At 35.0% G+C, this 23,136-nt stretch overlaps 2 protein-coding genes across 4 annotated transcripts in view; one reads left to right on the plus strand and one right to left on the minus strand.

The window, feature by feature from the left end:
- The first annotated feature begins 404 nt into the window (after window positions 1-404).
- Window positions 405-8,706, plus strand: fam210ab (family with sequence similarity 210 member Ab). Its single transcript, NM_001013340.1, is given in 4 exon segments — window positions 405-507; window positions 3,129-3,564; window positions 5,822-5,933; window positions 7,845-8,706. Coding segments are annotated over 3 exon segments (843 nt in total). The 5' UTR covers window positions 405-507; window positions 3,129-3,154; the 3' UTR covers window positions 8,166-8,706.
- A 7,048-nt stretch (window positions 8,707-15,754) lies between these two features.
- The window catches only part of ldlrad4b (low density lipoprotein receptor class A domain containing 4b), a 114,133-nt gene continuing 106,751 nt past the window's right edge, over window positions 15,755-23,136 (minus strand). The window contains exons 3-4 of one of the 3 annotated variants that reach the window (NM_001326526.1): window positions 22,224-22,274; window positions 15,755-18,179 (exon numbers count right to left, since the gene is read on the minus strand). In NM_001326526.1, the coding sequence (NP_001313455.1) occupies window positions 17,634-18,179; window positions 22,224-22,274 (597 nt within the window). In that variant the 3' untranslated portion in view covers window positions 15,755-17,633. Of the gene's footprint in view, window positions 18,180-20,417; window positions 21,377-21,436; window positions 22,275-23,136 lie in introns of those variants that run through there. The other 2 variants (XM_009292466.5, XR_012391485.1) reach the window with 2 other exon arrangements.

Genomic DNA, 23,136 nt, shown 5'->3' on the forward strand with positions numbered 1-23,136 from the left:
CCCTTCCAGCCACAACCCATCTCTGGGAAACATCCACACGCACTCATTCACACTCACACACTATGGACAATTTAGCTTACCCAATTCATCTGTACTACATGTCTTTGGACTGTGGGGGAAACCGGAGCATCCGGAGGAAACCCCCGCAACCGCAGTGAGAACTTGCAAACTCCACACAGAAACGCCAACTGACCCAGCCGAGGCTTGAACCAGCGACCTTCTTGCTGTGAGGCGACAACACCTACTGTGCCACTGCATCGCCAAATTCAGAAAGAACAGGTAAATCTCTCACATCGATAAAAGTTTTTGAAAATTTTTGCACGTCAATCATAGATTGTAAACACGCACTCATTTGCGTACCAAAAGGACTACACTTCCCATCATGCCGCGCGCAACAGCTCCATGTGGACGACTGTGGAGAACGTGCGTGTACATGACATGTGTCTGGAGGTATGGAGCTCTGCGAGGACTCTCCATAAACACAGAACAGACCTTCCAGACGTGAATGTAAGTTGTCGTTCGCATTTCTAACAAACTCTTTCTAACTAACTTTCTAACTTCCGACTGACTGGTTTAGAGTAGTCTCAGCTGTTGCCTGATCCTGTAGGATTGGCAGCTAATAAGTGTGTTGAAGTTTAGATTAGGGCCCTGTAAACTTGAACTCCTGCGATTTTTACTTCTGTCTGTCCTCTATAAACAACCACAATGTCATTGGCTCTAGTCCAGCATATGCAGCGATAACAATGCGGGCTGTTGTTGTTATCGTGATGTTACTCTACTATAACAACAAACATATATCAGGCGTTTAGTTCCTTAACTTCTGGTAGATTCTATGTGTTGAAATGCTCGTGACTGAGTTAATGATGTCATTCATAAGAAGGTTAAAAAAGCAGTAATTGTAAGTTTATCGGTGATGCTTGGACTTTAAACACTCGTGTACTTATTGGACTACTCTTACCATTGCAAAAACATAAACAGGTAATTAATCTGGCCGAAACTAAACTCATTAGCGGCTGCACTACTTCGTTTTTATCCTAAGTACTCTAAAGTGCCTCCAGTGCTGTCTTTAACTTAATCAGTGTGCTGCTTGATAGAGAGAGCCTTGACCCTGACCAGTGGCATGTTTATTATGCCCAACCCATGGTCCAACCTGTGTGACTTTTCAGTCATTATTTCCAATAATTTACAGTTACCTAAAGAGTCAACATCGTACTTTTTGATTTAAAGTAAACTTTTAAAGTAATGTTGTAATTTTAAAAGTATTTGTGTAATATAAAGTATAAAAAGTAAACATTTTGTGATGTAGAGCAGTTTCTTTGCATAAAATAACAAAAGTGTCAAGTTTTTCAACGTGTTTTTACTTGAAGCACTACAAATGTCTTTAGCAATCAGATAAGTAAATAATAAAAAATAGAAATAATAGAAAAAATCTAATAAAAAATAATAAAAAAATCTATATTTTAGTGAAACAAGGCTGATTTTCAGTAACCATAATAATGAAAACATTTGTTATTCTGACCAGTTGTCATTTTATGGGGGGAAAAAAAATCTACAATAGGCTATATGCACACAGACTTTTAATTTTCAGCCAAATAATTGATTTAAATGAAACTTCTATGTTTAAGGTCTGATTTCTTTAAATATCAGTAATATTCACTGCCTGATAGATATACAATATAAAGTGGGTCTCAGACCCGACAAGCAGCACTGCCTTAAATTATATTTTTCCACGCCATGTCCTTAATATATGACAGTTTATTTTACGGCAGTATTTTCAATGGAGTTTTTGTGCTCGCCTGATCCTGACAAAGATAGTGCTTACACTGTCTTTCATCTCCTTTATGCTTGAGCAACTAAATGAATGCTTAACTCTGTTTAACTGAATGTATTTTTATTATGCTACAACATCAGTGCTGGAAAAGGAACCTTATGAAATTGAAAATAGCTACATTAAGCTTTCACCGGAAATTCATAATTGGCTGAAAAACACTAGTAGTGCATAAGCTCCATTGACATTTTTTATTTGTGATTTGGAAAAAGTGTTATTGGATCTGTATAGAAAGGAACAAATATAAACATATTACAAACCCACTGTGTGTGTGTGTGTGTGTGTGAGAGAGAGACAAAGTGCCTGCATATGTAGCAATCCCAGTAAAATTTGACCTCATGGGGACATTTTTTAGATCCCCATGAGGAAAACGCCTCATAAATCACAACGAGTTTAATATTTATAAAATGTAAAAATGCTGATTATTTCCTGTGAGGGTTGGGTTTAGGGGTAGGGGGACTGAATATACAGTATAGACGAGTCGTTGAATAGTGGAAATCCCCATAAAGATAGCTGTACAGGTGTGTGTATAGTATACATATTCTAATTTTTACCCAATTATACTGTTTTTTTATAAATAAAAATGTAATAAATTGATATTTTATTTTTAATATTCCAACTTTTTATATCACAACTATTTACAGGACATCTGTAACATTCAATCTGTGTGTCCTAGTGCAGTGGTGCCCAAACGGTCCTGAAGGGCTGCTGTTCCTGCAAAGTTTAGGTTCAACCCCAGATAGACACACCTAAACCATCTAAATCAGGGGTGGCCAATCCTGTTCCTGGAGATCTACCTTCCTCCAGATTTCAGTTGCAACCCTTATCAAACACACTTGTCTGTAATTATCAAGTGGATTTCGGGTCCTAATTAATTGGTTCAGATGGGTTTGATCAGGGTAGGAGCTAAACTGTACAGGAAGGTAGATCTCCAGGAACAGGATTGAGCACCCCTGATCTAAATCAAGCTCTTTCTACTAGAAACTTCAGGCAGGTGTGTCGAAGGAAGTTAGAACTAAACAATGCAGGACACCGACCCTCCACACTGTAAAACATTTCACATCGGTTAAACTTACAAATAAGTTCACCAGTTCCCTTGAAATTGTGAGTCAACTCAATTTAGAGAGATTCTTTGTTTCAACTTGAGACAAAGAATCTCTCAAAATTGTGTTGACTCACATTTTCAAGGGAACTGGTGAACTTGAGTTTGTAAGTTTACCCAGCGTGAAACGTTTTGGGCATCCCTGCTCCAGTGCATCTCATCAGCCAGATATTGTAACTGTTGTTATGTGTCCTGTAGGTGGCGCTGTGTGTGTGTCAGGTGTGATGCAGCGGCTGTGGGCTCCAGTGACGCTTCGGCGTGTGCTCCTGCTGCGTTCGGTGTACCTGCCTCACACCTGGGCAATGCAGGAGCCTCCTTTAGCCGTCCTGAGCCCTCGCTACTTCAGCTGCACTAATGCCATCAGGGCAAAAGAAGCCCACAAAACGTCCACAGAGGAACAAGAGGAAGTGCCATTAAACCCTCCACAGAGTCTAGCAGGAACCGAGGGCCTCTATAAGGCTGATTCAGAGCCTGTCCCACACAATAAGGGAGATATCGACCCTCTGCAGGACAAATCGATTGGGATCTTCCAGAGATTTAAAAAGACTTTTAAACAGTATGGTAAAGTCATGGTGCCCGTGCACATCGTCACATCCACAGTGTGGTTTGGGAGTTTCTATTATGCTGCAATGAAGTAAGTGACTCAAATTAACAGAAAAATTAAGTGCCACAATTAGATTGAGATTTTTTTTTTTTTTGGTCCAGTAAGTATTATTTCACTGTTAACTATTTACATTTTCAAACATAACCTAAAGAGCCACAACTACATTTTGTTTTAAATCCGTTTTCAGTTGTCATTGCTCTTTTTTCATGTTTAATTTTGGTTGTGGAAAAATTGAGGACATAAAATTACATTTATTCTTTATTAGGTTTCTATGCATTGCCTCTAAAGAAAAAAAAAGTATGACACCACTTTAAAAAAATGCTTATGTACAATATTGGCAAAATCTGATATTGCGATACTTTAATTTTCTTTTTGATAGATTTTGATTTTATTGCGATATGAATACAGTTTCACAAGATAGTTGAATAGTTCTATTTGACAGATTTCTGAGGAGGCTAACAGTATTCAGGTACAGAAATTAAATAATCACAATGCAAAAAATACTTTTCCTACTTTGCTTTGTCTCATTTTTAGTTCAAAGATCTAAGACTTTTTAGATATTTGAACTAAAAACGAGACAAAGTAAACATGATTTTGTTTTAATCTTCTGAAGAAATAAGCCAAATTTAAAAAGAGTTTTCCCTTAAAACAAGTACAATTATCTGCCCGTGAGGTGTGTTTTTGCTTTGAAATGTAGATATTTGGACAAATAACAAGAAAGTTTTATTTAATTTTTTTTGCATAAATCGTATAAATACAGTAATGACAATGTGACTGTTGCAAATTTCCACATTGCAATATCGATGCTGAAACTATATTGTGCAGCCATAGCCAACTGTAAAAAATTGCCAGTATTAAAATTGTGCTCTACTGTAAAGTTAAAACAGCACAAAGTTGAAGGCAAAATTATTAGCCCTTCTGTGAAATGTATTTTTTTTCCACAATGCTGTTTTTAAGAGGGTTTTTTAGCAGCACAATTAAAAAAAAAATATATATATTGTTAACAACTAATTTCACATGTTGGGTTAATTGGGCAAATCACTGGACAACGGGTTTGTTCTTTAGCCAATCAATTTCTTTTAATTCTGCTTCTACTACTACTACTACTACTACTACTACTAATAATAATAATATCTTAAATAAAATGTTATGCATTATAAAGTCTTACATTTACTGAAATATAGTGTTGTAGGTCTTTTTTAAACAGGTCTTAATTTTCCTTTGTTTATGTATAGCTACCCAATCTGGCTAACACCCATACAATCACAAACAATTCATCTTAATAAAACTTTATTTAAGAATATAATTTGTAACTATTTACCACAGTGGTTTAATTATTTTCCTTACAATAACAATTGTTTAAAAGTTCTCCATGTGTTTACTGTCGAAGAAGCTTAGTTTATATTAGTTTTTAAAACATTTTTCAATTTGTTTTATTTTTCAGAGAATTTGTTGAAAAAGGTGTATGTATACAACTGGAGCTTGCTTGTCTTGACACTATTTGAAAATATATTTTGCTCAGAATTAACTAAAACATTATTATTTTTTTAATTATTAAATTATTATTCATTAATAAGTGTTTGAAATTATTTAAAAAAACAAAGTTTGAAAGGGCAAATAAAAATCTTTTCCAACAAAGCCATTTGAAAAACTTCTTAGCGTTTAACCCTATACCAGTCTAAAATGTAATTCATAATGTTCTTAAATGTCTTAAAGTCTCACATTTAACTTGCTGAAACCTGCAGAAACCCTGAATAATAATAATAATAATAAATAAAATTATTAATTGAAATCTAATAATATTAAGCTTAAAATAAAATTTGAAAACTTTAAAACACTTTTTTTTTTTTTTTTTTTTTTTTTTTTTTTTTTTTACAGAAAAAAACGTCCTTGCTCTGTCAAACTTCAATAATAGAAAAATAATTAATTTCAGTATATTGTACCTATATTCAGGCAACCGATATGTTGTGCTTCACTACATGTTGCTTTGTTGTCTTGTGCACAGAATTAGCTTTAGGAGTTTTGAATTTATTAAATGATATGAATTAATTAATGCCATGAAAGCTTCTGCTTCAAAGATGGAAACACTGGCTCAGAGCGCGCAGCTTTAAGGTGAGGCTGGCAGGGAGACGAGTTTTACCAGATAAAGTCTGTCTGAGCTTCAGCAGGTCAGACAAGCTTTAGCAATGTCATCTGGACAATCAACGACTGCTTAACAAACAACACTTGAAGGCTAAAAAAGCAAATCATTTTTTTCTCTTACAATGACATTGTGTGTTCTCTACAGGGGCGTGAATCTGGTGCCCTTTCTGGAGTTCATTGGTTTACCGGATTGGATAGTGGGGATTTTGCGAGATTCCCAGGGTGGCTATGCACTTACAGCTTATGCCATGTATAAGGTATAGAAACTAAATTGAAAGTTGTATGAATGTAAAAGAGTTTTATTCACTCACCATCACCCACTTTATTAGGAACATCATGATAGTCCCACAATTTGCAATAAAGAGATCAATTCATTCAATGTTCATTCTGTCATCATCTACTCATGCTTTACTTGTTCCAAATCTTTATTAGTTTCTTTCTTCTGTTGAACACAAAAGCTGAAAACCTGTGGAGACAAGGGGAAAGCGGGGATAAAAGTAACGTGTTACGAAAGTAAACAAATAAAATTAAAGACTTTTTTTGCCTTCTGAAATTTTCTTTATTAGCATTTTTGTCAGTTTCCTCTTTGTATGTTCAGTAATTTCACTTTTATGGCAATGAATAGGTTCTTTTTACTTTATTTAAAGTGAAATAACTGATCATAAACCTAAAAGAAAAATGCTCATTTTAGAACTTGGAGGTTTTTGCATCTGAACTCATCATGTGGTTTCATTACTGTCTTGCAGTTAGGTTCAAATTTTAAAGTGCAGAGAGTAAATTGTTGTAGCAGTTATTTTTTCCTTATAAAAAGTTGTATTTCTCTTTCCATCTGTCACAGCAATGATCAATCTACTGGTTATGTGGTGCAACAAAACAACCTCAAGTTTGTACGGTCGGAGTTTTTTCATTTAAAAGTAAATCAGGTTTAAATGGCAAGAGATTCTGTGGGGACAAAAGTAACATTATTTATGTCCCACTGATAATAGACAAACCTTACTTTTTAGTTCTACATTAGAGTTTGAAATGTTTCAATTTGGATGTTACCAAATTAATGCATATTGCCAATAACAACAATAATAAAAGTCCTCTAAATACAGTTTTGTATTTTTGGTTTACTTTAGAATCATTTAATGGAACTGAAATGTAACCTGAAAATGCAGTTTAATATTTTTGTAAAGATAATAGGACAGAGTGTTTGCTGTTAAAACTAACAAGGTCATAGTCAGATTGTTTAAAATAAACAAGGTTAAGCCTGTAAAACTAGCACACATTTTGTTCTTACATTTCCTCACCTTAGAATTATAAGGTTCTATCTGACATTTGTCAAAATAAAGTTAGACATTATCAAATGACAACTTTTTTACATTATGGGATTTTTATTTTTTATTTTTTTACATTTTATAACATTTTATTTAAAACAACAAATGTTACACACATACTGTTTGCTATGGAATGCAAAAACTTTGAAGCTCAATATCTCAAAGTCATTCAGAACACAGACAGAACCTTATAATTCCAAGGTGACGATTTGTCTACTGACAGGGTCAAAAGTAATTTAAAGTGAAATTATTTTGAAGTTGTTCTATATTTGTACAAAAATACCACCTGATATTGATAGACCACACTTATGAGTTGGTAATGAGTTGCTGTCTGAAACATTATCTTTTAAAAATAGGTTTTTATGAAAAATGGTACTTGTCCCTGCTCTGCCGTACCATAGTGTTAGGTTCTCACTAAGGAAGTCAATAGATACAGTTTTTCAGCTTAATTCAAAAACATTTTCAACAGAAGAAACTAATAAAGAACATCTTGAAGGTGCCCAAATTTTCAATTGGGTAAATAATCCTTAAATACTTTTTGTGGCATAAACTTAAAGTGCTTTAAAACAATCCTCAGAGATTCTGGTTCATTTTAACTATCAAACATGCCATGTTTAAAGTCGCATCACTCACCTTTCTTCCTCATTCGCATCCTCATTTTGATCTTCAAACATTTACCTTAACACATCTCCATGCCTAAATGCATTCAGTTGCCGCCATGTGATTGGCTGATTGGATGTTGTCATTAACAAGCAGTTAAACAGGTGTACCTCGTAAAGTGTCCATTAAGTGTATATATGTATAAATAACCATTATTGTTATTGAATCTTTTCGTCTATTCTGTCACAGCTCGCTACTCCTGCCCGCTACACTGTCACTATGGGCGGCACGTCTCTGTCCGTACAATACCTCCGCAAACATGGATACTTGTCCACTCCTCCACCTGTTAAAGAATTTCTGCAGGACAAAATGGAGGAGACCAGAGAACTACTGACCGAAAAGATGGAGGAGACCAAAGAGAGGTTTTCAGAGAAGATGGAGGAAACCAAAGAACTTCTCTCAGAACGGATGGAGGAGACAAAAGAGCGCTTCTCAGAAACAAAAGACAAGTTCTCTGAGAAACTGCAGGAGACGAAAGACAAAATGTCTTTCCGTAAGAAAGCAGACTAGCCCGCTTCGGAAAGAATTATTTGTTATAAACTCATAAGCGTAATATTGAATATGTCTGGTGTTGACTTAGAGCAGGGATTTCTAAACTTGCTCCTGGAGGGTCAGTGTCCTGGAGAGTTTAGCTCCAACCCTAATCAAACACATGAACCAGCTAATCAAGCTCTTACAAGAAATACTAGAAACTTCATGGCAGGTGTGTTGAAGCAAGTTGGAGCTCAAATCAGCAGGACACCGGCCCTCCATGACTGTGTTTGGTCACCCCTGACTTAGAGGGACTGTTTACCCAAAAATGAAAAACTGCCATTTATTTATTCTTCCTCAGGCCATCAGAGATAAGATGTAGGTGTGCCTTTTCTTGATTAAAATATTGATGAGGACATTTTAGTTTAAAAAACAAACTGGTCCAGTTATTCATGAATTGGAAGTCTGTGGCTATCAGCACTTAACGTTATTTCAATTCTCTGTTTGTCTGCACATGCCAGAATTGACAATAACGTTGACTGACTTTATAGGTGATATTATAAACCATGACTCCTGACGATACATTGAGGTGTTATGAAGTAAAAACTATTGGTCTTTGCAAGAATCTTAAGTTCACAAACATGTGATGTGAACGGTCTTGAGGATGAGCAAATTAACTGCAACTTTTTTTAAAAATGGCCTTTGTTCTGCAAAATGCAAAAGATATTTAACAAAGCTCAATTTAACCATACAATGAACATCAGTTGTCCAAATTAGTTCGGACACCATTGACTTTCAAGTAATTCCACTGAAAGTCACTGGGGTCCAGACTAATTTCGACTCAACTTTTGAGTTTTTCCAGTTTTTTTTTTTTATTTTTATTTTTTTAAACAATCTTGTTCATTCAGGTTTGAAATGAGGACAAAATTGTAATTCTTTTAATGCTCTGGATGTATCATGTCGAAAGGTTTCCACACTCTTGAATCTGTATTTCGAGTGTTTTGGAAAGAAACAAACTTGAACTAGCAATAACACAAGAAGATATTGTGTTAGTTTATGGAATTAAGCCAAAATCATTGTGTGTTGGTGTGAATGTAAAATAGTTCAGCTGTTTAAAGGTAATTATTGAAAGTATTTCCACTTGATAACCAAGTGTTAAGTATCTACTGTATTTGATAGTTTACGATTATCTTTGTATGTTTGTATTCGAGTTCTTGTGCAAAAGGAGTGTTGGAGTAGCTAATCTTTTTAAAGTCAATGGGTAAGAAAAGCAACTGAAAACCCATTCTAGTAAATATTCTACACTCAAATCACCTCAGTGTCTCACTGAGTGAATACTAATTGCTGATCTGACAACATTTTAATAAAGATAAACAATTAAACCATGGGAAACTGGTACTTTTAGTTTATTAGTTTAACTGCAGTTGGACAACAGCAGAAGTACAAGCATAAAAGTTGGACTATAACAGTGATTAGAGCAACAGCATTACAATAACAGACCTTATGCTTAAAACCTATTCATTACAACCACATAGATTTAAATAAAGATTAAATGTGCGCACGCGTGTGTGTAAAAAGACATCCACGCAGTGAACATGGCGTAACGCGAGCCGTAAAAAGGTCTGATATTGTGCTGCTTTCTAATGCTGAATGTCTGTTTTCAGACACCCGAGAAGCATCAGAGTTAAACGAACCTCCTTTTCAGTCATTGTTAGTTCTCTGTGCTTGTGCAAGAACAAAAGAAAAGCTTCAAAAGCATCTCGGTACATTGCTCAAAATCTCACAACTGCTGTTAGTCAGGTGCTTGTAGTCAAAATGGCATCGCTATGTACATTATCTTCAGGAATATAACTATAGACATGCGAATACAAGCTACTGTACAGTGGAGCACCGGCACATAAATATCTGCAATTTAAAATCTTTTTCGATCGTTTGTTTGTTTTGCTCCTATACACCACATACACGAGAATGTCTGAAATACGGCATATAACAAAAATAAGAATGTTAAAACTACATCTCTCATTTGGTTCATTATTAAACTTGCAAAGACAGGAAGCACAACACAGGGTGGCATGAAAAAAAATCATGTACATCATGTCGGGATTCAGACGAACGTTGTTTGAAGCAAGACTGTCAATATCACAATCCCTCAGCGTTCTGGCACTTGAAACTAAATATTTAACGTTTCCATACACTGGTTTTAACTTAAAACTTTTGAACAGCACAAAGTATACTTAAGTTTTTTAATGCATTTCTTTTTCACAACGTATGCGCCGCTCACACAAAGGAATACTTAACAAGCGCGCGTACTTGAAGGAATAGTTTACCGCCAAAACTGAAAATGTAGCTAACGTTGGTCAAATTAGAAGTGGTTCTACATTTTTATGAATATAGCCTATCTCTTCTGTTGAACACAAAGAAAGATATTCTGAACAATGTTCGTGAAAATCAGCCACTCACTTCCATAGTAGAAACTTAAAAAATACGATGGAAGACAATGGCTGTTTTTCCCCTCAAAGTATTTCTTCATTATATTTTCCTTTCAGTGTTCAACAGAAACAAACAAACAAGTTGAGGACAAGTGGGTGAACTATCGCTTTAAGACCAAAGTGTAATTTGGCTCATTAGCATAAGCATAAGCACAGCCTAACACATTTAAGAAACTTGGTAGAAACATTAGTCGTTGTCCACTTTTTCTTTCCAAAGAGCAACAAAATTTATTTGTAACAGTCAGTTTACTCCTTAATTTCCTGACACAAGTATTCATCCTCGAACAGCTGCACTGACAAAAATATATATATTTTTTGTATTCATTTATTTATTTTTTACCATTTGTGGTGCTTTTTGCCTTTATAGTGAAAGACAGCACTTGGACAGGAAGGAAAGTTGGAGAGACTGAATGTAATCTACAAAGGTCCCCAAGCCAGGATTGAAACTCAGGATGCCTGAAGAACAATTGCGCATGCACTGTCCACGAGGCTATCAGAACAGACCCCTTGAACCTATTTAAAGTAGAATTGCAGACATCTCTCAACGTGCATCTAGCATTTTTGCAGTCGTTAGTAGGCCTATTTATAAAATTATTTTTGTTGAGTCTCTTCAGTTCTCACAGCGGTTATTTACAGTAAAATAATAGATGGGTTCAGTTTTGACACCTTGTGGACAAGATAAGTTGTCAAAAACAACTAAAAACACATGTGGTTCAAATCTCTGGAGGAAACGTAACTATTTTACATATTGTCTGAAAAGTGGAAAATTGGTACGAATTCATACAATTTCTTTAAATTGAGAATGTAGTCAGAGCTACACTATTAAACATAAAAATCTATAAAAACATCAACATGTACTGCTCCGATCTATCGGCAGAAAACAGTTAGATCAGATTTTTTTTTCTTTCTTTCTGAATTGAACGATACATTTAAATTTCTTGCATCAAAAAATGAAGATTTTTTTAAAAGGAGGATTACACACAAATCCCATCCCTAAACTTAACCTCATTGGTGGATGAGGAAAAAATGTACTCAAATATACGAAAGAGACTAAACAATGTAATACGAATTAGCCACTAAATCCAAAAGTTACGAATTGCAGAGAGATTACATTGGTCAACACCAAAGTGGGCTGTTATTTTAAGAAGTTAAGTAAAAAAGAAAAGAAAGAAACTACAAAACAACAGATGTCCACAATGATGAGTGCATGTGTGAGGGAATTAAACAATATTCATTTAAAGGAATATAACACATTTTTGTCATTTTTAACTTTTGGAAAGAAAAAGTGCAGGACAAGGGCAAATATTTTTAGTACATGTATTCACATGCTGTAAAATATACTATAATAGGCTGAGCATTCAACCGCACATATACAGTAGCGCACACATAGGCTGAAGTATACACTCAAATCAGTTATAATTTAAAAGGCTGTGCATTTGATTGTGAAGAAACCCAAGTATACTTTACGCTTTTTTTATTATTAAAAACTCCCCTAATGCATGTGTGCCTTAAATGTGTGTTTTAAGGTTGGGGCAGTATAGCAACATCTGATTCCAGAACAGCGTTTCATTCTTTCATTTTATGTAAAAAAAAAAAAAAAAAAATCTATGAAATGCTCTGTCGTTCAATATTTACCATAATTATTTCTCTGCTAATGAATTTCCTTGTTCGGCAAAATACAGAATAAAAATCAAAACAAATAAAATGCACATCTGAACTGTAGGCATTTACAAATCCATTGCCACCGTGTTAAAATCTTTATATCAACTATAAATTGTTACATTATTAACAATGTCTTTTTTATGTGGTTTCTACCCATTGGGTAGGATATGTGCATACAGACTAACATTATTTACAGCACCTTACAAAAGAAAAGAAAAAGAAAAGAAACGATTACACAGAAGAAGAAAGCACCATTGGAAGTGAGGCACAGCTAAGGTGGGAAACTTTTAGAGTGCAAGTGGGTTCCTATACGTCGCTCAAAAAACAACACGATCCATAGGCACCGATTCAGCTCGTGAGTTACATGCAAACTCCTTGGACAGTAGAAAACGGCAGAAAGCTCTTCCTTTTGAGATGGAAACAAATGATGGAGGACAAAGAGGAGCATTTACTGGGATGGATGATGGACAGATGAGCAAAAAAAAGTGCAAGAGATGAGAAGCAGCAGAGCAGCAGCAGCAACAGCAGGAGCAGCAAACTGACTAATGGAAGGATCAAGACAGTTGAACAGAAAGCAGAGATCAGATGAAGTTCTGAATGCAGTGACATTGTGCTCTCGCTTTGCTCTTTGTAGCCTTGGTTCATTTTCGCTATTAGACAATGCTGAATTAGGGAGCTTTCAAAGCCTGTGCTTAAAAGACAAGAGCAACATTAGACACTGTTCAAGCGAAACAACAATTCTACATCTGTCTTAACTGCTGGAATTCTAGAATTAAAAATCTAGCCTGAAGCTGCATGAGGCTCTAGAGTTAACATTTCTATTAAATGACAAAGCGGCTAGAAATTTTTTATCTAAATGTGCTTGTAAAATCTGGCAAAAATGATAAAACCATCACATCTCAATTAAACAAACTTAGTTAATTTTTTAATAACCTTTGGCAACAGTATTTTGCAAGGTATGAATCTCTAGATTATGCTTATTTTACCAAAATAAAATACGATCATACCTTGATTTTTAATTAGGACAGCAAGGTCTGACTCTGCTTAGACAAAAGTCTCGTCACTAACAGAAATAATGTACAGTGTAGAATATAAAGTCATGATGCAGTGGAAAAAGAATAATTATTGTGTATGACTTCCATGAGCTTGGAGGACTGCATCCAAACATCTCTAAAATGACTCAAATAACGTATCAATAAAGTCATCTGGAATATCAAAGAAAGCGTTCTTGCAGGACTCCCAGAGTTTATCAAGATTCTTTGAATTCATCTTCAATATCTCCTCCATCTTACCCCAGACATGCTCAATAATGTTTATTTCTGGTCACTGGGCTGGCCAATATATAAATCTCCAGATCTCTAATTACTGTAAATTAAAGTGGAATTTGTCACATGAGGCAAATAGATTAAGTAAAAGCTGTCCATTGTTATTAGAGAAATAAAACCAACTTCATGGTAAATGTTTGTTTTTTGTATTATTATAGCAAAATTGATGTTTAATTTTTTTTTTTTGCATGTTGTATTTTATTTGATTACTTATTTTGAATGTTATTTCAGTTCATAAAATGTAGCGGTTGGGAAGAGAATTCTGAGTTATCATATAAATTGATACTCAGTACTGTTGACTGGGTTTTTTCAATGCAATTTAGGTAAAAACAAGTTAAATTCCTTACCGGAGTGTTAAAAATATTTTCTTTCCTCAACAGATTGGACTCATGATTTTATTTTCCCTTAAATTTGATTATGTTTTATTATCATCATATAAATATTCAACGCAATCTCACGGCAATTCGTAACTTTTTGATTTAGTGGCTAGTTCGTATAAATGTGTAGGATCTAATTCGTACAATTTAGTACTATTTTGCTCATCACCCAATGACGGTTGGGGTTAGGGTACATTTTTATACGACTGAACTCGTACAAATTCCTATGAATTAGCCAATAAACTGACAAAACGAAAAAAGTTTCCTCGTGAGATCAGGCTGAAAAATCTAATTAAAATAGATTTATGAGGCAGTTCACAGAAATACATCTGCGAAAAAATAACTGGATGAACATTATCCAAGTGTGATGATTCTATGTATTTTTGCCAGATTTCTAAATATTTTAAAATCTAGCCCAATTGTTTAGATTCTAGAATTCCAAATCTAGCAACGTTATTGTCATTCTAGAGTTCTAAATTCAGTAGAAAACATAATAAAGAGGAGGGTGTTCATCTGTTAGTCTGGTTTGGAGCATTTGTTTCCAGACGCCATATCTCTTCTGTCCACACAGAAAAACAAACAACTAAAAAAATCCCACCATGAGCAGAAGAATAAAGCCAACCAACACAAACATTAAAAAAGCATTCAAACACATTTTGATTGGCCGACTCAAACATTCGGAGTATAAACAGAGTAGCTTATAAAGGTGAGTGTGTTGCTTTTGAAAACTTTTTTTTTTCACCATAACCCCCAGCGAATGGAAATAAAAGTCAAATAAACCCCCCCATGGCCTTTTCACAAGTGCATCTGTTCTAGACTAAGAAAACAGGGGCTCAGTCTTCAGTCTCCTGATTAAAGGGATGCGTGGAAGAGTCTTTGGGCTTTTCTCTTCACCTCTAGACCAGATCGGAGCTCTCGGTCAGAGCTACATCCACTATCTGGGCCTAAATGATTGTGTTGAAAGTGAATGCAGAGAGCCGCTCTAAGGAGGACAGATCTTGACTGTGAATTAGAAGAAGGACTGGTGCGGTTTGGGCATGAGCTGGTTACGGAGTTACAGCGAAGGCAACAGTACAGCTGGGTAAAAACGACTCTTTTTAAAAATGCCCATCACATTAGCCCTTGACTTCACCACTTTGGAAACCTGATTGATTCTTGTTCGGGACTCAAAAATGTGACATGCAAAAACAGGGACGACCACATTGGCATTTTGATTAGGAGATTACACCAATGAATGTGTCGCTCATCTGGGTATTGGCTGGAAGAGGTGGACAATGAGCGCTGGTAAACATGTAAATGTAAATAAATCCACTATAAAACAGAATCAAAATCGTGTATATGTTTGTTCAGTTTTGATTAAAAAAAAAGTGCAAAAGGGATGAAATGCTGACCTTGGAATAAAAGACATTTTGTCCAATTAGGAAAATGAATCACAGCTAAACCAAATAACCATATATATGCTATTTTCTTGACTCTACACTATGTGACAGCCCAAGTGCCTATCCAAGTTTTAGGAACAACAAATAACAACTTCTAGTTGATTATTTAGTATTAGAAGTGGCTTATATGAAAAACAAAGGCCTCTAGATTACGCTTATTTTACAAAAAAACATGATCATGCTACGATTTTTAATTTTTTTAATTTGGAAGAATTACAAGGCTGTTGATGTCGCCACATACTGAAAGTAACCCAAACCATGATTTTTTCTTCACCAAACTTGATTGATTTCTTTAAGAATCTTGGGTCTATGCGGATTCAAATAGGTCTTCTGCAGTATTTGTGATGATTGGGATGCAGTTCATCAGATGATTAGTTGGAAAAATGATCAACTAGAAGTTATTATTTGCTGCTGGGATAAACTGGGATTTACAACTTTTTTACAGACTTTTGTCAGGTAGTGTAAAGAGAAAATATATTTATTTTAAGAGTATCTTCTCACTAGAGTCTATAAAAAACAACAACATTGATGTATATGGGTCAAAGACGAAAAGGGGTTTTCCAAGCTTCAAAACAATATTAACGAAATTGTTTTATTTTATTTTTTTTTATCCCCTCACACATACGTCCTATTTTATTTTTGTTTGTTTGGAGTAAAAAAGTTACTATCTGTTATTTTTACCATGTTTTGAGAAGACTAAGATGTCATACAATTTTATAAAAAAAAACGTGTCACATTCAGATTAAGAATCATTTAAAACCCCCAAAATTTCACCCATTTTTTTAGCAAAATGCTTTTAATAATTAAAATTAATTGCATTTTATATGATCTCATATCTTTTTAGATATTTTAATAAGCACATTAAATATGTTGTTTAATTTCTTTTAAATATATGTATCACTTTAAATGACTATCCTTTACCCACATTTTGACATTATTTTCATAAAAGTTATTTTGGAGTAAGAAAGAAACATTTGAGTAGACATTTGTTTTTAATGGACCCTTTTAATTTTTACGGATTTTTAGTTCTCTCTTTGTTGTTTATGTAATTTGATGCCGGAAACCTCATCTTTGACCCATACAAGATGCTATTTTTAAAAATGTATTAATCCATTAAAGGCAAAATTATATATATATAAAAGTATATTTTATTTAAAGTCTACTTATATATAAATGTATAATAAATATGATTTAAAAAGCGCTGAAAAGAAAAAGCTTGGAGAAACTGTTAAAAAATGAGCAAGAATCTCATAACATGTCAAACTTGTTTGGATCTCTCTCTAAGTGAGTTTTTTTTTAGTCAAAATGTCAAGCGCGCCTCCAGCCGACTGACCTGAGATCAGCTGGAGTATGTGAAAGCGGCTGAATGTGTCAGTGGTGAGGATAGATGAGAGCAGAGCAGACTCTCTGTATTCTGTGCCTCTTTTAGACCGAGGTTATTTTAGGCTGGATCCGAGATTTTTCTTGTGCTGAAGACAGACAAGATCACTTCTCTCCGCTAGAAAAGCTCGCACTCAAGCATATGATCGCATCTAGGTGAAAACGACAGTACAAACAGTAAACACGTATACATCACCCCCAAATTTCTATGATTAACCTCAACAATAGTGCAAAAGTTCAGAAAAGGGTTTTTTTGATTTCGATGTATAACAAGTCTTTAAGACAGTCGTCGCCCCCGTGACACCTTCCGCATAAGCCTTGGCACTAAGATTTGGATTTTCACCCTTTTTCGCATTTTAGTTTTTGTTCATGCTGCACAGATCTCGGTCTTTAAATAATAATAATAATAATAATAAAAATAAAAAAGGACATTTTCTATCCACACAGCTAGTGCGTCACGTGTGGATTGATCGAAAACGGGGCATTTAAGGGGAATAAAACAACAACGACAACAACAAAACGCCTGTCTTGTGCACGGATTACCTTCTCTAAATTCGTTAGCAATACATAATACACAGCAAAAAATAAAATAAAATAAAAAAGGTGGGAGACTCCAGGCAGTGCGTAAACTCCAGTTTAAGCCCAGCTGGTCGGACAGAAAACAAATGAAATGTTTTCTCTAGTAAGCTCAGCTCCATATTTGTTATTTAAAAAAAAAAACAACAACATGGTTGTCGCGAAAACGCATTAAGCGCTGCTGTGCACGGGAATTTCAAACCCGTTCCCTTTATATAGAGTGATGGAGATCAGCCAATCATGTGCTAGCCCCGCCCTCTCACACTAGCTCCTCCCTCAGTGGGTCTTTGCTCAGCACTATTGTGCTTTCTGTGCTGTTGGGATCTGTCCGGCCTGTGAGCGGAGTCTGCACAGTGACGGGCGGGTTATTGCTGTGCTGCTGGAGGTAAAGTACAATGCCCGAGTGCTGCCCGATCACTTGACTGTAAGCAGGCGGAGGGCCCTCCATGCGTCCGTGTGTACTAGAGCTGGCCGCGCTGATCCCAGAGTTGCTACTAGGAGGCCTCGGTCCGCCGCCGCCGGCTGAGCTGTGCATGTCGATGAGGTCGCTGTCAAAGATGGTCCGGTTTGGCGGCGCCCGCACTGACTCTCTGTTGAGCTCCAGCTGCTGCTCGGGGTCTCTCAACTGCAGTGTGCAGGGGCCCTGGTACGGTGGTGGCTCCTCTCCGTCTGACAGAGAGATGGTGGGCGGCAGGTCAATCTCGTGTTGCAGGTATGGGTAGGTAGGCTGGAAACGTCTGAAGCGGTTGTGCTGCATGAAAGTGGGCGCTGTGAAACGGTCCCTCGGCTGAGGAGCGTACACCACCTGGAGAGAAGAGAGAATGCCAGAAATCACATGAGAATTCGAGATTAAAAGTAGACAATGGCAGGACATAACATCAGAAGCTTAGAATTTGATACTTGTAATTGTTGTGTGCATTTGTCATTAAAGCTGGTTCTGTAGTTAACTTCCACTGACAAGCTACTAGCAAAAGATTGAATGCAATTTAAGCATCTGATATTCAATCGCAGGGAATCATTCAGCATTATTAAGAGCTGATTGTAAGCGCAGTGTTTCCATGAACTACAATCCTTTGTAGTAAATTCTGCTAGCGTTACATCTGAAAAAGCACATGAAAATCCCATGTGTAATGATGATTTTACTCGTAACTCACTTCATAACTTCAGTTGAGTGTTTGAAATAGCTGCTTCTGTGAGATGATGTGGTTTCTTACACAGAATTGCATAGTATTCCAAGCAGTGACACTGAAAAGGCATTGCATCACTATATACTAAATTTCAGAAAAATAATGATCGTAATAAGAACTAAGATAAACCTTATGTTGTCATGGTCATGTGTTTGCAGTTAAGTAACAATGTAAGCAGTTATATCTTCTGTTAATTCACCAACTGCTATAGGGATTTCTGGGTTTCCTCTGGAGTGTATTTGGTGTTCAGAAAACCTATGAGAGCGCCCTCTGGCCTTTAGTTGGAGATTTACTACTGATCACACAACCGTGCTTCCCTGACAAGATGTTCATGACTATTGCAGCTTTTGCTATATCACAAATGCAATTTCCATGCCAGTATATCGTGCAGCCATAGATATTGGCATTCAACGGTAAAATTCAATGCTTGATCATAATTTATATTAGTTTTGAGGGTTTAAATGCGCAAGCTTCAAGTTCAGACTTAGACTAAACTTTATTATCCCATTTAGGGGAACTAAAATTTGGTGTCATAAAAGGTGTCATAAAAAAGACGAAGTTCCATTAACAGTGTCATCATAGAAGTACAAACCTGAAACATCTTTGTTGAATTTTTTATAGACAGCCTGGGTTATGGGTTGAAATGTCATCATATTGTCCCTCTAGATATTTATATGTGCCATCATACCAAATGAAAAATGAAAATGAACATTGAGTATCTTTCTTCTGTTGGCAAAGAAAAGAAGATATTTTGAAAAATACTGATACGTAGTATCAGACTTCAATAATAGGAATATAATTACTATGGAAGTCAATGGGACCCAGCTACCAGCAGTTTTTCAAAATATCTTCTTTTGTGTTTAACAAAAGAAAGAAACTCACATAGGTTTTAAACAACTTAAGCATGAGTAATTGATAACAGAAGTTTCATTTTTGGGGAACTATCCTTTTGTTTTTTTACACGGTTCTCTGAAATATTTTAATGTGACTGGTCTTCTCTAGTAATACTGACTCTATAATTTGATCTCAAAACAGATCTGCTGCCATTTTGTGTCTTGAAAGTTATTGATTGTATTGAAATGTCCTCAGTTATTTATAACGTGAAGTGCTGTGTAATAGTGGTATGAGTGAACTGTATCCTTAAATCTACTGTGAACCCGTTCACCCGTCTCATTCAAATGCTCCTTGTTTTCAGCTGCTTTCGTTGTGGACTCTTTGTGCTTAGAGAGATAATAAAACACTGACTTAAATCAATAATTCATGTCCAATCATTTTATTTATGAATGAAGCCAGGTAATAAGCAGCATAATGTGCATGCAGGGGTTGTTAGTGCACCCCTTCAGGATGATATAAGACCCCTATTCTGTCACAGCAACTCACTGGAAGTGCTTTATTCTCTTTGTAGTGCTAAATTATCAAATTATTAAAGCACTTACAAAATAAAAGTCTGTATCATATTTTATGAAGTTGATCGCAAAATGATTAGCCCTTCAGTGAAAATTTTATGCTTTTTTTTTTTTAAATACCAAATTTTAATTATGTAATTATTACTCAATTACTTTAAGCAAATTAACCCACTCAGTAGGATCGAATTAGATCTCATCCATGCTGTAGAGTCCATCATATTTTATTAGTTAATTTGCAAGATACTAGTATTCAGTTAAAATGCAATTTAAGGGCTTATATGTTAAACAGTTGGCAAGTTAGGTGAAATTGGCAAGTCATTGGATAACTGGTTTGTTAAGCCAATTAAAAAAAAATTAAATACTAAATCCTACTATTGACCTAACATTTTATATATATATATATATATATATATATATATATATATATATATATATATATATATATATATATATATATATATATATATATATATAAATAATTCAGGTGCTCAAATAGAACTATGTGAATAAACCTTCAAAAATAAACAAACAAATAAAGAAAAAACATTAAAAAAATATTCAAGAGTTCACACTGATGATTTAATATAAGCTTGTTTGGCATGCTGTCTTCCATACGAAGATAACTATAGACTGAAACTGTGTTTATTTATAGTAAATGAGGAATCATATGATTGGGAGATCATGATAAGTAAATGCAAGATCAGCTGTAATAAATCATAAGCACGTGATCCTCTCGAAATTTGTTTATTGTTTGTTACATAATTGTAATCTCTTCAAACAATTTAAAAGTAGGCCCACACAGAATCTGTCAATTTCCACACACTCTTGACCATATCATTACATCTATTTGCTTACAGTATGTAAATGCGCAAAAATATTTACAGTTGAAGTCAGAATTATTAGTCTCCTGTTTATTTTTTTCTTAATTTCTGTTTAACGGAGAGAAGATTTTTTGAACACATATCTAAGCATAGTAGGTTAATAAACCCATCTCTAATAACTGATTAATTAATTTTTTGCCATGATGACAATACATAATATTTGACTAGATATTTTTCAAGACACTTCTATACAGCTTAAAATAACGTTTATAGGCTTAACTAAGTTAATTAGGTTAACTAGGCAGTTTAGGGTTATTAATTAGGCAAATCATTGTATAACGATGGTTTGTTCTGAAGACTATGGGAAACAATGTAGCTTAAAGGGGCTAATATTACTGACCTTAAAATGTTTTTTTTTTTAAATTAAAACTGTTTTTATTCTAGCCGAAATAAAACAAATAAGACTTTCTACAAAAGAAAAAAATATTATTAGACATACTGTGAAAATTTCCTTGCTTTGTTGAACATCATTTGGGAAATATTTAAAAAATAAAATAATAAAATGGGGGCTACTAATTCTGACTTCAACTGTATATTTATCCAGTCTTTTTTAAAGAATTTTTATTTGTCATTTCAATAAATGTGTACATATTTAGCTGTTTAGTTTGTTTATACAGTATACAAAATAAAATTTAAATAATATGTTTCTATCATTTGGTGGATGTATTACATAGCTACTGTAGATTTGTTCACCAAACAAAAAAATTTAGAAATAAAATATTGAAAATCTAAACAATTGAATTTGCATTTTAAACCTTATCGTATTAAAGTTTTAGTTCCTACACACTCAAAATTATCCAGCTGAAATCCAAATATGTTTTTCTGCATAAAAACAGCAAATATAAAAAGTCCACAGATTCTGCTTAACAGTCCCCAGTCCAGACATTAGTATGCAAATGCACAGCTGATAAAATGTCCTCCATATGAGTGAAATCCGAAATGGCCAATGAGATCAGCCTCATTACCGCAGGGCCCAGCGTTTACATTAGCCGGTTTGAGGCTGATGATGGGAGGCAATTTGCGCAGACAGACCCTGAGTGTCTGGCCTCTCAGACGGCCGTCTAGACGCTGCCAGAGGAGGCTGAGAGATTAATGAACTGCTGAGAGGGCGAGAGAGAGAGAGAGAGAGAAAGACAAACCCCCACACCAGCATACAAACAATGAATATATATGCCTGTATTTGCTAGATTTGAAGTGCTATCGCTCACTGACACAGACTCACATACGCCTACATTGAGCAGAAACAGAGACGACACACACTTGAGGAGACGCCACTGCTTGTTACAGACAGACGTGCTATTTAGATGAGGAGAACAGCAAGCGTTCAGTGGTCCTTTTAGAGGACAAGACAGAAAACAGACACACGCAGGCTTACCTCAGATGCTCCTTGTCTCAGCCCATTATCTGATGGCCACAAAGAGCCCTCCTGCAAAATAAGACAGGAAAAGAGATATTACAGACAGGCTTAATCTGGACGACTTGGGGTTTTAAACATCAGTTTATACTGATACTGACACAAAGATGAATGAATATTTAGTCTTACTGTTAAGTGCTGCAGAAAAATCCTCTGAAATGACTATTTATAATGAATAATGATGTTATTAACACCTGGTTGTAGTATTTAAGAGGGATATTTACAATCAATGTTTAAATACATTCAGAGAATCCAGAATAGTATTTATTATATATGAAAATCTCATTTACACAGGCTAGTTGTCAAATCTCAAATGTTAAGCCTTTAAATGTCACTTTAAACTGAATACTAGTATCTTGAAAAATATCTAGTCAAATATTATTTACTGTCATCATGGCAAAGTTTCCCAAGTGTGTTTAACTACTATTGTGAGAAAATACAGCTTTCGGTACATAATCTCAGTATTATCTTTATATATTAGTATTACATTAACTTTTTTGATCACCAGCCACTGTGGCTAGTACATTTCCAGCATTACTAGCCACTTGCAATTTGCACTAGCCACAATTTTGTCGCTTGGAAAATATATTTTGTATTAATAAATGTGACTTTGACATGCTAAAATGACTTGATTTAGATGTTGTGTTGTCCACATGCCTCCTCTTTTATTTCACTGTTTGTGTGTGTTGTGTTTGAGTTTGCTCACTGTGCACGAGCAAATGGCTTGTGTCGCATCGCAATTGGCTCAAAATTAAGGATTGACCAAATTTATCTCTGACCACACCAAAAAGAAATAATTATTTCATAGCCACACGTTTTAAATGTGTCAAAACAAGCAAATATATATAGTTGTATACTTGCACTTTTTATTCAA

Source organism: Danio rerio, chromosome 16 (assembly GCF_049306965.1).
Source record: "Danio rerio strain Tuebingen ecotype United States chromosome 16, GRCz12tu, whole genome shotgun sequence".
Classification (NCBI taxonomy): Eukaryota; Metazoa; Chordata; class Actinopteri; order Cypriniformes; family Danionidae; genus Danio; species Danio rerio.